We start from the raw sequence: 16,493 nt of genomic DNA, 5'->3' as shown, positions 1-16,493 counted from the left end.
TCAGCTGGAATTGGGCAGAGTCCCATGTATGAGTCATCAACATCGCCACAAGTCTGTTTACCAACACTTCCCTTCCCCTCCCACATAAAGGTGGCCTGCAACCACCTCACCCTGATATAACCCAATCATCTTTACATCTGTTTACAATGCCACACACACACACACACACACACACACACACACACACACACACACACACACACACACACACACACACACACACACACACACACACACACACACACACACACACACACACACACACACACACACACACACAGTATGAGAATATCCACTTGCCTTATTCTGTTGATAGGATAGCTGAACATAACGGTTGTAATTTGACTAACAAAATGGTCATGCGTGTCTAAAGAGTTTGATGTAGAGGGTGCGGCTGATGGTAAACTCATAAAAAGGAGCGTGTCAGCCATTCTGTTAATCTGTGTGACAGACTACAGACTTGATCTGTGAAGCAGCCTGAAACATCTTTTAAGTACAGTGGCACTCTCTGCTGGTGAGATTAGTAAAAGTGTCCATTATAATGTCCACATTTTCAGACCAAAAATGTGAAAGCATCTTAAAATAATATCTGTACCATAAGCAACTCCATTTGTTCTTGCTATCTGTTTTCAAAACACAAAACCAGTTTTTACAGTTTTTATTTATAGGGGTGCTGTCCTAGTTGCTCAAAATCTGTGGGACTGATACCAGATAAGATAAACATTTTTATGCGATTAATCCAAAACTTGGTATGAGGTGTGGGCCTTTCCTTACCATCTCAGCCCTCTCTTGGGATTTTAAAGCTGTTAATGTCACCCTCCCTCAGTCAACACGTATGACTGACATTCAATTCTTTTTTTGTTTTTTCATTCTCTGCCACCTGTGCTTGGCTGTCAGAGTTCAGAGCGTGACTCTGCTGCCATCTCTGCAGGGGAACAACAGGCTCTGTGACAAAGGTTCCCAGACGCTGCCCAGGGGGACCCCAAATGTTGAGGCAGGTAGGTCCTTATTTCAATCAGGTTCAAAAGTTAGGCTTCATCACGGGGACAGCCTAGCCTGGGGTATAATGGTAACATCAGCCCTTTATTTTTTTGTGTATTTGTATGCAGTGTGTATCCATCTGTCTCTCCAGTGGCTTTGCTTCATCTATTTATAGGGCTGCTAGGACATTAACCCAATGTCTGTGTAGAAATGTCATGTAAGACATCAGGGCCTCACAGCATTCATCTGTAAATGTGAAGGTCAAGAAACTGCTTCAATTTTATTCATAAACTAGAGAAGTTGACCTTCTACTTAAATCATTTTGTGCAGCCAATGTGGAACACTGATGAAACAATGGAAATAACTTTTACAAAGTCAAGAATACTAATAAGAATAGCTGTAAAGAAATTGTGATCATTTGAATCATCTTGTTTCTGGAAGGTAAAAGCAGGCAAGAAAGGCACTTCTAAAAATACCAACAATCTGAACTGGCCTCTGACTACAGCTAGATTCAAATGCAAAGCTTTGTGTAATATGCACGTCTAAATCTGCGGAATCATTTTTAAACAAACTCAGTTTTAAGCCATGTCCATCTTCTCCCCTCTCTGTCTCTCAGGGAAGGTATGGAAGAAAGCTATGACACATTTGAAGAGGAGTTAGGGCCACCAAGAGCAGATCCTCCTCCACTTAAGCCTGTTCGACAGATCTGCAGACCAGGTGGCAACACACACACAGAATCTGTAATGCCTGCACATAAAAGCCTTCATCCATTGTGCATATATTGTACAACTCTATAAATACTTAGGAGCAGCAGCACAGGGAGCGACTGAAATATGACTCCTGGTCAAAGGCAACACAGTGACAATGCAGCTCAGACGTACTGAATGGATGGTGGGTGTAATCAGCCTCACTCTCTCCAAACACACACAAAGTACTTGTGAAGCAGAGCTCTTAAAAGTCTATAATCTAGTCTAAAATTGCCAGCACTTTGGTCCAGACTGAAATACTTTTGTTGTCTTTTAAGGTCTCCAGAGAATGAATCCTAAGGACTTTGGTCTTCCGACTTTTCTATGTTCCCTCAGCCCTTTGTTCCCTTAACCCTATGTTCCCTCAGACCTATGTTCCCTCAACCCTGTGTTCCCTCAGCCCTATGTTCCCTCAACCATGTGTTCCTTCAACCCTATGTTCCCTCAGGTGTTCCCACAGCCCTGTGATCCCTTAACCCTATGTTTCCTCAGCCCTAGCGCTATGCAGCCCTATCCCCTAAACCATTGATCAGTATTACTGCAGTGATGAATACAACGTCACATATCCAAAACATCATGACTGGTTGGGCTGAGGGAACATAGAGCTAATTTTGATGTGGGGAAATTTAATAGAAATGAGGGAACATAGGGCTGAGGGACACACAGGGCCTAATTTGGCAGGAAATCCTTGAGGGAACATAGGGCGAGGGAACAAAGGGGCTAATTTTGATAGTGGGAAAATTTCATAGAAATAAAGGGAGCATAGGGATGGACCCAGTTTTGTCTGCTTGTAATAAAAAATCTTTGGCACAGTAGACTTGTAATTTTATGTAAATGAGAGGTTAATAAAATGCAGCAAATGTCAGCCAACAATAATGTATGAATATGGATGAAGGTGGATAAATACATTCCAGATTGAGGGAAGGGTTGTTTGTGGTTTATAAGATTTCTGATATCATCCCTCTGTAAATGTCCATCTGTCTGTTTCAGAAATGTACGTGACAAGGAAAGTCAGAGAGGTTAGTTGGAAAACACCAACATGAACATTTTTTTTTACCGCGTTCACATCGCCTAATACATCTTTTCTTATAAGCTACATGTTGTTCTCCGACAGGAAATGCCTCCATTTTCACAGCAACCAAGAGCAGAACCCAAGATTTTACCCAGGGAACCCAGCTTCTCCAGAACAAGTGAGTCACTACCATCTTTCTCCTCAACCCCTGTCAGCTTTCAATGTTTACTTCACTGGATTACAATACAAGTGTCCCTCCTCTTTCTTGCACTTCCTTCAGCATCCTTGCATAAAGCTGTGTCCATCCAAAACGTGAACCAGGTTGACAGACCGTGGGAGAACGTCACCCTCAACCGCTGTCTGTTAGTGGCCATTACCATCCTGGTGCTCACCTCAGGCTTTCACAGGCTTCATGGCAAGTAAACCAAAAGCAGCACCACAGTTACAAAATGACATGCCTGCTGTGACTGAGTGGTCTTTTTAGTTATTTATTTTTTTAAACAGAAAGTCTGCGCGGTCAGGGGAGAGCAGAGGAGGATGAGGAAGTTGAACTGACAGTGAGACGGTCTGGCATATTACGACACAGGGGACAACCACCACAGGTAAAGACATCAACAAGTAACTTGGACTCACCTATTGGAGTGCAGCTGTTCATGTACCACAGTTTGTATTGTGTCAAATACTTCATGTGTTCTCCCCATTCTAGCCCGAGACAACTCTTTGGGACGTCATGCTTTGGTGGCTGCCAGACCTTGATGATGAAGAGGATGAGGAGGACGATGATGACGACGACGGAGAAGTCAAAAGAGGAAAGCCAAAGAGGGGAGCGACAGCACGAGCATACAGAGGTCTCAGAAACAAGCCACTGCCAGACAAAAAACTCATGAAACCAAAACGAGGGAAAATAAAGGACAGGAGGGCCAGGAAAGCCAGGGACGAAGAAATCAAAGACAAGAAAGAAAGAGATACAAAGGAGGAACCTAAAGAAGCAGCAGATGAGGAAGACGAGGATGAAGGAATAGAGGAACAGCCAGAGAAGAATAAAAAGCTGGAGGAAAAGAAAGAGAAGAAAAAGACTCAAAAGGGATGAGTTCATTCTTTCTAAAGTGGCAGTGGCCATGTCATTTTCTAAATAATGTTCACCTGAATAGATTCGATAATATTTATTAAAGGAGGAAATATTGAACTCAATGAAAGATTTTCTTCTATTAAATCTTTCAAATACCATGAGGCTCAAAAATAATGTGTGCTTTCAGTTAAATGACCTCAACGTGTTACAGATATTGTTGCTTTGGTAGACAGATTTGCTTTGAGTTACCTGCAAAGACATTTAATGTGCTGACTGCATTATTTAAAATAACCATGTGATCATTTCATTTTCTTTAGTGTTGAAAGATCTACAACAGCTTTAATAAACTGCTTGTCAATCATGCCAGCTCAGTAAACTGTCAAAAGTACGTAGCTGTTAGGTACTGAACACGGCCAACAAAAGATTGAGATTGGGGGTCATCAATAATTTGACCCACAAGCTTGTTATGTCCTCTGAGAGCTGCTTCAGAGAGCCCAGTTAAAGTGCTCATATTGTGCTTTTTGGCTTTTCCCCTTTCCTTTATTGTGTTATATATCTTTTTTGTGCACGTAATAGGTTTACAAAGTGAAAAAGCCCAAAGTCCCCCTCCCAAGGGACTTACCATCTCCAACACAAACACACTGTTCACAAACTGCTCCAAACAGCTCTATTGTAGTCCAGCCTTTACTTCCGTGATGAAAGTGCGTCACTTTGTAACACACGTTATAATGCTCACCTAGCTGCTAGCGTGGCACGCCCTCATACTCCGTTTCTGACTGGCTAGTAGTCCTTACCTAGCAACTGCGCATGTGGACTTCCAACAAAGATGGAACAGAAGTGTGATGCCTCACTCGGTAGCTTAAACAGAGAGCTCAACACACAGGGAGAAAAGAGGAGCTGCAGCAATGTGCAGTACAACAATATGATGGTGTTTTTTGAAAATTAAACCTATTCTGATATAACCTCTGAATAAAATTATGAACCTGAAAATTAGCATAATATGAGCACTTTAAAAGGTCATCTCTTCTGCTATGACCCATTCACAGGATACATCAATTAATCCTTCTGTATTTGATGTCTTTGTAAAAAACCCAGACTTTGATAGGCAGATGTTTTTTTTTCTCCACGGAATTTAATTACAAAAACAGAATCTTAAAAGATGAGCTATTTTCAATCATAGCTCCATATCCCGAATCTAAGCATTTATACAAAACAGTGTGGTCATACGGGCTGCCCTACACATTAACATAAACCAAACATATGTATAAAGATTTTGTAAATGTAGACTTTAAACATAATTGAAAACAACATGAAAGAAAGCAATCATGATACGCTAGTAGGGATCAATTATTAGACATAAGACCGTCTGGAGGAGGTGGCCTCATTGGCATGGGGGGCATGGGCATCTGACGGGGCATATGGGGGTTACCCGGAGCCCCAGGTGGGAGAGGGGGCATCCCACCTGGCGGGGGAGGGGGCATAGAATCATTTGGTGGGCGAGGTCCAACTCCACTCATGAGAGGAGGAGGGCGCTTCACGCCTGCAGGAGGTGGGGGTCCGCTGGACTGGGGAACAGCTTTCTCCATTTTGAAGTGGAATTGTAGGAAGAACTAGGAAGAAAAATAACATTAAAACACTGGTTCGACCGAATGCTTCCACTTTCCTGATAAAATACCCAGGTTGGCTTTGTGGTAACAAATGTTAATCAGCTTATTAGTACCTGTTTAGTTTCTCTGTTCCAGTGGGTCCAGAAGCGGTTTTCTGCTTTATCAATTTCTCTACTCGGGACCTAAATGAGCAAATATGTTGAGGTTATATCACAGCAAGGAGAAAAATATTATAAAAGCACAGTAGAAGTGCAGCTTCCACTCACCTTAAAGGCAATAGTCTCATATGGTTCAGCAGCCAAAAGCAGGTACTGCCAGCGACGATCAGGGGGCTCGATGCGCTGTTCGTAGGCGGACATGAAACGATGCCTGGGCCCAATTCCTTCAGCGATCTCTGGGTAGTCAATCTGATGAACAGAGAGAAGAATATAGATTTGTCCTTTACAGTCAAAACCACGACGACTAAAAACAATTTTGTTGGTTGAAACGTGGGATGATGCTGATCTGGGACTATTTCAGTATACAGCCGCTCACTTCATTTGGCCAGCTGGACCAAATTTGTCAAGTTTGGTTTTATGTCTGACATGACACAACTTATCAACATCTGCTCTGCTGTGAACCACAAGCTTGCAAGCTCCTCCAATACGAAGAGATGCCAAAAAAAAGTATCAACTTTACACACAAATAGAGATGTATCAGCTCCGATACTGCCTAAAACGCTGATATCGGTATCGGGAAGTACTGGAGTTTATGCACCGATCCGATACCACGTAATAAAGCCCTAAAGAAAATCTACTTTAAAAGTAGTTTATTTATGTTCTTTTTCCGTTATAACTGACTGTCAAACTGGATAATAAAAGAAAAGTTATATGGCATTCATTGTTTGTGTTTGTCCATGTTTCACAAAAGAGTTTAACATGAGCCAGACCGACAACAAAGATAGAAATAATATCACATCCATACAGGGATAGTAGTATACAGTTGTTAAAACATAACAAAATATATGAAACACTGGTGTCGGATCGGTACTCGGTATCGGCCGATACGCAAGTTCAGGTATCGGGAAGCAAAAAAATTGTATCAGGCCATCTCTACACACAACGCACTTACAGGCTGTGTACAGGTAACGTGAAGAAGACGGCGCCTATTGCAAAATGGAGGAAGAGAGAAATAAGCCGAGGGGCGAAGAAAATTCTATACAGTATGTACATCTATTGTAAAACTCAACTAGCCTACCACAATAGCACAATTTGAACGCTTCAGAATTTCAGCAGAAAGCATCCAGTCTAACATTACATTAGTTGATTGGGTTAGTTGTTCATTTTAAAGAGATTATTTTCTCTTTTGTATATTTACAATTGCTCTTTAATAAAAGCAAAAGTACTTCTTATCAGAGTCCTTGATTAATGGATGGAATAATCTACTAAAATAATAGATGTATTAGACAGCAGTTTCAGACTGAGAAAAGGTCAGGTTCTTAGAAGTACAGTATATAGCCAGCTTTGGGAGAATGGGGATTGAGGAGCTGGACAACATCTGTTTACAGCTGTTTCAGCTGTAAGGGGTGAGACTAGACCACACTCATAAGCCAGCATCTATCTTAAGTGGAGCTTTATGTTAATTTGCTTTGTTTAAGAATCTTCACAAAATAATAATAATAATAAAAAAAAAAAAAACTTCAAATCAACAGATTTTATTTGCGGGATTCCCACCAAAGACACTAACCTGGAAAAGTAAGGACTGCTGTCCGGTCTCTGGGTCCCTCTGTTTGGTTACTATAAAGAGAAAGACATGGACCATATATTAAAATGCAATACATGTGCAGTGAAACCACAATCAGCATAAACTTAATAATGACTACACTGATTCATAACCACGCAGCCAGCTTACCTTTGTATCCTGGTCGGCCAATTTTGACAAACTTCTTGACCTCAACTTTTACTTTTGCTGGAGCTGGCTGAGCAGGAGCTTCTTTTGCCTCTTTGGCTGCTCTCCGCGCTCTGAAACAAACGAAATAAACAGTTTTTAACTGTTAATAAATGCAGCGGACACAGTGGGTTGTTGCTCCGTCAATTCACAGCAACCATAAAATAGCTGATGATCCACACACAAGTCGAGTATATTTAAAGTGAGAGTGTGGTTTGATAAGTTTATCGCGGGGAGGTGAGGTAGAATAAATCAGTCAGAGAAAACACAACATAAACAAATAGAAATTGCACATTGCACTTACAAGTTGGTCTGATGTTTCTTTCCTTGCGTGTGAGCCAAGTAGCTGCCCTGTGATGCAGAGGAGAGCGGTTTGTCAAACAAGATACTGGCATAACAAGAAATAACACCAAGTTCAGATAACATAATCTAGGAAAGTGTCATCATGTGCCTCCTCACCTCATTGTTATGAAGTGTCAAGCAAAGTTTGCACTCGTATGATCCTAAATGATTCTTCATAAAGTAGGGGTCTTTGTTTATGTCAATGGTCTCCAGGGCCAGCTGACGTAACCGTTCTCGCCTATCACGGTTACTCTCAGAGGCAGATGCCACCCCACCGCTCCCCGTCTTCCCTCCAGCTCGGTGCTGGAAATCCATCTTTGCAAGGTGATGGGTTCAATCACGCAGACAGTCACACCTGGTTACCCAGTTAACACTGGACAGGTACTCAACGCAGATCCTTCCTGATTATCTGAGGAAAAAATAAAGCACACACTGTTGCCAAGGATGTAAATAAAGAATAATATTTACTGTTATTACTATACTATGCATTCCTGGACTGAGGTATGAGTAAACATTGCAAGAATATTGACTGGACTGTATTTACTGTATTATTGCTCAGATAATAATAGCTATGATTTGAATGTTCATGTCATGTCAAGTTCATGTCTTATGTGCATGTACACAGTTTGAATAGCAGATTAAGTAAAGTATGTGCGCCTTTAACTCCAAGAGAATAGAACAAATACATCATAACTAGTCTAGGTTGCATATCGTGTTTTAAAGACAATACAATGGATCCTCAGTCCCTTCTAGGTTCTTTATGCTAACTTCTCTTAACGGGGATTGTTGTCCTACTAACTTAACTAGCAACAAGGTAACAGCACAGTTATTTAGCCAAATATTTCTGAATTACTTCAGATAATTTACCACAGCCAACAGGGGTTTTTATCACGCTGTAACACAAATGTATTCCATTTAATGACTTCTACGAACTCCAGTTAGCTGCAGCATGTTAGCATAACGCAACGCTAACGTTACCTACTGAATGCATTGCAATAATGCTAATGCTAAGCTAACGGTGTTACCAGCTAGTAATTGATGGATTTTAACAAATCTGAACAAACTAGAAGTAAAACGTATCTAGCTATATATGTGTGATAATACGGTGGTTAGTTACACGACAAAACGATAGCTAATTAACCATACATGGATATTGTAAACAGTTTACTGTTCAAAACACTCACCGACTTCCCAACGTATTAGAAATTCTTTGGTTAGGATCTCATGCCCATGTATATTTGGAGTGCGCATGCCCAAGTAGCTTCTTCTTTGGCTTTTGGCAGTTGGCAAACGGCTTCAGGTACATTACCGCCCCCTCCTGGACTGGTCTGACGGTCTGACTGTATATTATTAGCAGTCTATGGTCTGACCATAGAAATAGTTTTTTATTTTTATTATGTCTGACACTCAGTGCGTTTACATGTAGTTTAAAAAAACGATTATATTCGGGTTAAGCTTAGCTCCAAAAAATCAAATTGAGAATTATTGAATAAAGCCACAGAAGAGCGTACAGAGTAAACGTGTTATACCTGTCTTGCTACATCTGTGGTAGTCTTCATTGCCCCATGCACAACATTTTTATTATATTATGGCCTCTCAACCAAACTATTCCAGCTGAATCACAAACACATCTAACAATCACTAATAAAATAGACTTCCTCTCTGAGATTCAACCCATTCTTGCATTTCACACTGCTCGTAAACAGATGCATAGCTCACCTAGAACTTTTATTAAACCACTTGCCTGAATATTTACATAAGTAAAGCAATTCAAATTATTCGTTTCCATAATACTCAAATTTTTAATTATTAATCTGCTTTGTTTATATCACAATTGTGAATCTACTGTAAAACCCAATTGTATTGTTCATACATCCAACGTGGCGTTTATGTTTTTTATGTTATTTTTATGTATTCTTTTCCACATTCCTGCAGCATTTGCCAATAATGAAATAGATCTATGTATCCATGTTGTTAATTATATGTTTATCATAACAGTAAACAAATACATCACATTCTATTACATAGTCGGAACAACAGGCTGCATCGTTCAAGTATGTAGCCTACGCCTACGTTTGTAAACGCACTGTTCGCCTAATATGAATATGACCCTCACCGACTACCGTACTATTACCAGCAAAGCGCGTCACTGCCGTGCCTGCCAACCATAGCTGCCAACCGAGAGGAGTGTTGTGTGTGTGTCCGGTTCGGCTGTGTGTAGCATAAAGAAGAAGTAGGCTACAGTCCTGTCTGTGTTTGTTTGACCGCAGAAATGAGCAAACACAAGTCATATTTCGAGAACACCAGATAACGATACAGCGACGTTTAACCGACGGTATCTAGACAACTCTGTCACTAACGTTACGTACTGCTATCTCACTCCATTGTTATGTTGTCGGCGGGAATGGCTCAGTCGTAGCCAAAGTATCCCCTTTAATCTGTGTTTTACTCATAGTTTGTACTGCGTCAGTGAAACGTGAACGTGATGCGTTTCAACGAGAAGGAGCTGGTGTGTCTGAGCCGCCAGCCCTCGGAGATGGCAGCCGAGCTGGGGATGCGAGGACCCAAGAAAGGAGACGGTAACAGGCTTTATTACATACAAATTTAGTTCTTATCACACATCACACCTACTTTTGTTTCATGTAATACCTAATATTAGCATCGGCATCCATCAGATATATGTCATGCATCAGCTGTATACCGTGTCTGTACGGTCTCATATCAGTACCCTTTTGTTGTTTTACAGTTGTGAAGAAGAGGCTGGTGAAACTCGTCGTTAACTTCCTCTTTTATTTCCGAATTGATGAGGAGGAGGTCAGTTGGATTACGGTTTATACGTGCCCATAGGGCATTTCCTTCCATGTATTCATTATATTTCCTGTTCCTCTTGAGAAAGTGAAACAATGTCATTATTTATTTGTCAGCCAATTGGAGCTTTGCTGCTGGAGCAGTGTCGGGTGGAAAGGGAGGACAGCCAGAGCTTTTCTATTAGTGAGTTACACTTTCCATTTCACATTCACATGACCCACCTACACTTTCTTAGCCTGGCTCCGCCCTCCTTGTTGTTTTAGTTTCAGTTTGTAACTTTATATTACAGTTACCGTTTGTGCATGTGTAATTCTATGTTTCTCTTTGTAGCATTTCTGGATGAAGCAGAGAGGAAGTATCTGTTTGAGTGTGACTCAGAAGAGCAGTGTAGGCAGTGGGTAGACTCGATTATGAAGGCCAGGTAGGACTGACTCTTTTCCATCTGATTACAATAGACACCACGATCATATACACACGTTTGGTGACCTGGCGGTAACTGGCAGAACATTTTGATAATCAGTCATTTCAGTCAATTATCAAGTAAAAATACCAGAATTTCTCCATTACAAGCTAAAGACTTTGAGTTCTATGGCTGATAACACAATACAGCTTAAGGCACTAATGACTGTGATTTGCTTTTTATGTTTGTATTTTAAAGACTAAATTGCTTATGCATGCCTCAAAGAGAAGAATTAATGTGACTTTTGTTGCAAAGAAACCTTACAATAGTTGTGATCCTGTTGGCCTACTTGCTTTATGTCAGCACATCTGATGTATAATATATAATGATCAGCTAATAACCACATGAATCCCCCTAATGCCTATATCATACATCAATGATAGCCTCATTGTACACACGCTAAATAATAATGAAGAAAAATCTAAATGCATGGCAAAAATAACTATATTGTCAATATTTAAGAGAACCCCCAAAATTTCACGAATCATGTTTTTACAGGAGCTCACGTCTTATTAAGAGGCCCCTGGCTCCCCTGTAGTTTGCACCCTGCTTATTGCATATGGTCATTGAGTAATCTAAATACAACAAAATGCAGCAGCAGCATGTCTGAATTCTCCAACTTTACTACACAACTATGGCCATATGAATGAACAGTATAGCAAATGTGTTCTCTACTGAATACTAACTGAATATGGTCACATATCTGCAGCGATAAACAGCTTCGCAATGTGCGGTGAGAATTTACACCTCATTGTGTCTTAGCCTCCAGTAATAGACTCACATGGGTGAATCTGTCACAAATGAATGATGTAGCTGTTTCCAGAGACACAATGTCAACAATGTGACTTGTGTTGAAAAGTTTTTAACTGATTCATCACTACTTGACCTTGTGTTTAAGTATACTTGGGAAAACCATGATGTTCCCAAAACAGGGAATAATATCCCCCCTCGAATGTCAAATTAATTTGTCATCTCATCTCTTGCAGTTACGAGTTCATGAGGAAGAACCTTATATTCTATCGAACTGAAATCCACAGGCTCACTGGCAAGGTAAGACCCGTCATTGCAGCAATCTTGATGCATTAAATGCCACACAGATGGTGCTGGTATCCAACTGTGTAGTACTAGCAAGGATTTAGGTGTGAAGTGTATTTGTGCCATGCTTGACTCACTGAAATGCACAGTATCAGCAACTAGAAAATAGAGAGAGAGAGAGAGAGAGAGAGAGAGAGAGAGAGAGAGAGAGAGAGAGAGAGAGAGAGAGAGAGAGAGAGAGAGAGAGAGAAATTTCACATGAAAATCGGTAAACTGTTTTTATTTCAACCAACACTAGAGTTGTGATGGTGGGAAACGTGTAGAGAAGCCTAAAAACGGCTTTTCATAGCTTTCTTTGGTTTCTGTCGACTTTTAATGAAGTGTGTTTTACGATGCTTAAAGTACTGATTATTTACATGGAGTCTGGTGGGTTTAGCGACACAAGCCTCAGCACTACAATATATATATATTTGCTTAAATTTTAAATACATACAGTGTTTTAATGGTGAAGTGTTAATTGTCTTAACCTTTTAGAGATAAACCTTTTTAAAACCTATTTAAGACCTTATGTTTACCAGAAACAGGTATGAAGTAGCTAGCGCTAAACACACCAGACTCCATTTAAAAAATAGTACTTTTAGCAAGCATAGAGACAACATATATTTTCACATGTAAATCGGTAAACTATGTTTTTATTTCACCCAACACTAGAGTTGTGACCCTCCTTCTCTCCCTCTCTCTTTCCCTCCTTCCTTCCTTCCCTCCCTCTCTCCCCCTCCTTCCCTCCCTCTCTCTCCCTTCCTCCCTCTCTCTTCCTCTCTCTCCCTCCTTCCCTCCTCTCTTCCTCTCTCTCCCTCCTTCCCTCTCTCTTCCTTTCGCTACCTCCTTCTCTCCTCTCTCTCACTCTCCATCTTTTCCCTCTCCCTCTCCCTCTCTATCCCTCTCTATCCCTCCCTCTCTATCCCTCCTTCCCTTCCTCCCTCCCTCTTTCCCTTCCTTCCTCCCCCCCTCCCTTCCTTCCAGAAGTCTCCATGATAGAATGTGTCTGTGTCAGAACTTGTTGCTATGGTGATTTCCACAGTGCAGGGGTAGGGAGGGGGAGACAGTCTTCCATGGGTCAAACATATACATGTAATGATAATTAATACTCTTAAGTTTGTTCTGTAAGTCAAAAACGTGGGTCCAAACGGCAAAATATTATGATCACCAGAGAGATAAAAGTCTGGCAAACGCATTGATGTGGTTTTTATGTTTGTGGTATGAAACATATGGGACAAAGAGCAGGTAACAAACAGGGAACCATCTGCATCCTTCAGATACTTTTTTCCGTTTCTGTCGGCAGTTGGTTTCAAGTGGTAAAAAGTGTACGTCTGTTTCCATAGTTACATGTCTGCGACCGGCAAAAAATGTCCTACATTTTGACCAACTATGATGTATAAAGAGTGAAAACTGTAGGGGAGACAGAAATTTGTTTGGAAAACTTTCAAAGAATCATAATGCTGCTTCACCCTCTAGCTCTCAGGATTCTCTCCCCATACAAACACAATGGAAAATCTCAACCGGTCTGAAGAAGTACTGCAGCATCATTTTTGTTACAGTTTCTATCGGCAGTTGGTTTCAACATAACAAAAAGTAAAGGTCCGGTGGTTTCCATAGTCACATGTCTGCGACTGGGACAAGATTTCCACATTTTGACCAACGATGATGTATGTAGAGTGAAAATTGTACGGGAGAGAGCAGTTTGTTTGGAAAAAAATTTCAGCGACTCGTACTTCAACTCCACTGTTTCTATCGGCAGTTGGTTTGTCTAGAGCAAAAAGTGTACGTCCGGGGGATTCCATAGTCACATGTCTGCAACCGCCACAAGATTTCCTACATTTTGACCAAGTACGATGTATGAAGAGTGAAAACTGTAGGAGGGAGAGCAATTTGTTTGGAAAAATTTCCGAGAATCGTACTTCAGCTCCACACTCTGACTCCCACTCTAACTCTCAACATTCCGGCCCCATACACACACATTGGAAAATCTGAAACGGTCTGAAAAGACGACGATACGTAAACTGTGATTTCATAGAAACTGTGCTTGAGATCCGAATGCCCATTCAGCCCAATAAAGGCCAAAGTCTTGTCTTCGGTTTAAACTTTTTATTTTTTTTCTACATTAAAGTATGGCGATACAGCATAGTCCCAAACAGGACTTGTTATGAGCGATGTTAAGCGATTTCCCGACGATTTCCCATTCAAGTCTATGGGACAATTTTGCGCGTTTTTTTTGCAGATTTCGTGAAAACCGTGCGGCAAATCTCTTAGAAAACACATAGCACACCGCACAGCGTTACACACGTGATGATGTCATTTGTGTGCGCGTGTTGGCAACGCTTCGTGAGCCTCCGATTGCTGCTATTGCAGCACATTGGCACACTGAATAAGTATGAGAAACAATAGTCATTGTGCCCATGTGCTGCTATTGCAGCACATCGGCACACTGAATAATAAGTATGAGAAACAATAGGCATTGTGCCGATTGCTGCTATTGCAGCACATCGGCACACTGAATAAGTATGAGAAACAATAGGCATTGTGCCGATTGCTGCTATTGCAGCACATCGGCACACTGAATAACAGAAGATAGATCAGGATCGGAAAATTCAGTAGTTTAGGTTTTATTCAACAAGGTTTTGCTGTTGAGATTTATGCCACTCCATCAAACAAAAGAGAAACGTGAAATTTCATTTTTGGTGCTCAAAGCATATATTAAGTACTTTTAGAAAACTTAAAAACAGAAAAGGTTTCTTGGATGATCCAAAGACCTCGAAAATAGTTCTCGATGAAAACTGTTCATGGCAAAGTCTGTAAAGAAATGTGGTTGTTTAGGTTGTCAAATGTAATTTTTGGATGCTGTAAGAGCCGCTAATTAAATTCCACTCACCTACACTGTATTTTGGTGGAGGCAGAAGTCTCAAACTTCTAACCATTTTATTTAAAGTTTGATTTTGTTTTGACTCTACTTTTATTCATCTTCTCCTTTCTCCACAGGACCCCTTGGAGCAGTACGGTATATCTGATGAAACTCGCTTCCAGGTCAACAATGGCCTGCGACTTACGCCTAGAGATACCTCCTCCCTGTAGAGCAGCTACCTGTGTCCAGATGTACTTTATTTTCATTTCAGTCCGCCCTGCATTATCATAAGCACACCAGCTTTTTAGATCCTCACTGCTCTGAATGTATTTAGTGTTGCAGGGCATTCACACCCATTTTTGTACCCTCATTGTGTTTTAAAACTTTGTTGTGGCAGCGATAAAGGTATTAATGTTTCCTTTTTACCGTACGGGATTCTCAAACCGCCTCAAACCATAGCTCAAAACACTCTGACAAGTCGGATCTCCCCCGCCAGAGCCTAAACATACTACCCCCATTCAAAATAAATGGAAAGACCTGTGTTTTTTGTAGGACGGCCAACGCAGGCAGACTGAACACGGCCTTATAGCGGGATATCTAAGGCCGCGCAAAGTAATGGAGTGATAACGTTGATTATTTCTTTTATTTCAATCATCACACGTTACACAGGGCTGTGGAAAAGTAGGCACGCTTAGTTTTGGTTTAGGGGATATTACATGCTATTTTCCGACTTTTTGTCTTGGTTAATTGGTTGTCTTTAATAACGTGTTTTAAACTATGTTTTCTACTGGACTTTTAGACAATGTGATTTTCAGAGCATCTGATGGTGTACTTGTGCTGTAGAGCTGTGACTTTCTTTCAGGACTGTTTGTAATATGAACACTATTGGGTTTAACAAGAATCAATCCAGGACATATGAATATTGATAACTGAGTAAATGTATGCTGCTTGAAGAAGCTTATGATTATTAGATACAGTGCCCAATTTAGAAAATCTTTGGCAGTATTTACTGTCCCAATTTAGACTGCATGGGCCCTTTCATTTGCTGAGCTGAGCCACCCATTTCACTCCATTTTTGCTTGTGAGAAAGATATTTTTTAGCTATCCCATTATGTTTTTAGCCCATTTAGACTATTTAGTTTTAAAAACTATATTTATGCACAAACTACTGGGTGTTGAGGTTTTTTTTTAATTATTATTCTAATTTCACTCATTTACTTGAACCTACTGTACCTTTTCTGTGGCACTTTGAATCAGATTTATTTTAGATAAGCTGTTGGACCAACTTCTTTGACTACAACAGAGTTGCAGCTAATGCTTAGTTGAAACATTGCTCTCAATCTTATTTCACTGTCCTGCTACTCGTAGAGTAAGGTCTGGCAATGCGAGACTACTATTCTGCACATTGGTAAGATATTGATTTCAGCAATCAGGAGTCTAACCACATACAGGATATGTCATTTAATGTATTTCCAACCTTTGCACAATGAATGTGTTTAGTCTGTTTTTATTTCATGTTGGATTATATTTTTCACTTTTTTTCCATTTTTTGTTGTTGTAATAAAGCCATTTGAAAGACTGTAAATCGATGCAGTGTGTCTTCTGTTA

General features: G+C 40.6%; 3 protein-coding genes across 5 annotated transcripts; 2 read left to right on the top strand and 1 right to left on the bottom strand.

The window, feature by feature from the left end:
* Nucleotides 1-913: 913 nt before the first annotated feature.
* Nucleotides 914-3,966, top strand: LOC114565749 (nucleolin). Of its 3 annotated transcripts, none has more exons than XM_028593976.1 (7): nucleotides 914-998; nucleotides 1,598-1,698; nucleotides 2,718-2,746; nucleotides 2,842-2,917; nucleotides 3,020-3,154; nucleotides 3,244-3,341; nucleotides 3,446-3,966. In XM_028593976.1, the coding sequence occupies exons 2-7, from the start codon at nucleotides 1,605-1,607 to the stop codon at nucleotides 3,827-3,829; spliced, it is 816 nt and encodes a 271-aa protein (XP_028449777.1). In that variant the 5' UTR covers nucleotides 914-998; nucleotides 1,598-1,604; the 3' UTR covers nucleotides 3,830-3,966. The 3 variants fall into 3 exon arrangements, with proteins under 3 accessions (XP_028449777.1, XP_028449776.1, XP_028449778.1); XM_028593975.1 differs by having other exon boundaries at nucleotides 921-994; XM_028593977.1 differs by lacking the exons at nucleotides 914-998; nucleotides 1,598-1,698 and adding an exon at nucleotides 1,715-1,872.
* Nucleotides 3,967-4,907: 941 nt separating this feature from the next.
* On the bottom strand, nucleotides 4,908-8,991 carry sf3a2 (splicing factor 3a, subunit 2). Its single transcript, XM_028593680.1, has 8 exons — nucleotides 8,868-8,991; nucleotides 7,801-8,092; nucleotides 7,646-7,692; nucleotides 7,306-7,415; nucleotides 7,141-7,190; nucleotides 5,682-5,822; nucleotides 5,529-5,597; nucleotides 4,908-5,418 (listed from the first exon to the last, which is right to left on the bottom strand). The coding sequence occupies exons 2-8, from the start codon at nucleotides 7,996-7,998 to the stop codon at nucleotides 5,152-5,154; spliced, it is 882 nt and encodes a 293-aa protein (XP_028449481.1). The 5' UTR covers nucleotides 7,999-8,092; nucleotides 8,868-8,991; the 3' UTR covers nucleotides 4,908-5,151.
* An 825-nt stretch (nucleotides 8,992-9,816) lies between these two features.
* plekhj1 (pleckstrin homology domain containing, family J member 1) lies at nucleotides 9,817-16,470 on the top strand. The gene is made up of 7 exons (XM_028593235.1): nucleotides 9,817-10,018; nucleotides 10,139-10,262; nucleotides 10,430-10,497; nucleotides 10,608-10,674; nucleotides 10,822-10,912; nucleotides 11,938-12,001; nucleotides 15,023-16,470. Exons 2-7 carry the CDS (start codon nucleotides 10,169-10,171, stop codon nucleotides 15,113-15,115), a joined length of 477 nt encoding a protein of 158 aa, XP_028449036.1. The 5' UTR covers nucleotides 9,817-10,018; nucleotides 10,139-10,168; the 3' UTR covers nucleotides 15,116-16,470.
* The last annotated feature ends 23 nt before the right edge of the window (nucleotides 16,471-16,493 follow it).

This window comes from Perca flavescens, chromosome 12 (genome assembly GCF_004354835.1).
Source record: "Perca flavescens isolate YP-PL-M2 chromosome 12, PFLA_1.0, whole genome shotgun sequence".
Lineage (NCBI taxonomy): Eukaryota > Metazoa > Chordata > Actinopteri > Perciformes > Percidae > Perca > Perca flavescens.
Note: the sequence above shows the minus strand (reverse complement) of the source record. Positions and strands in the feature narration are given on the sequence as shown.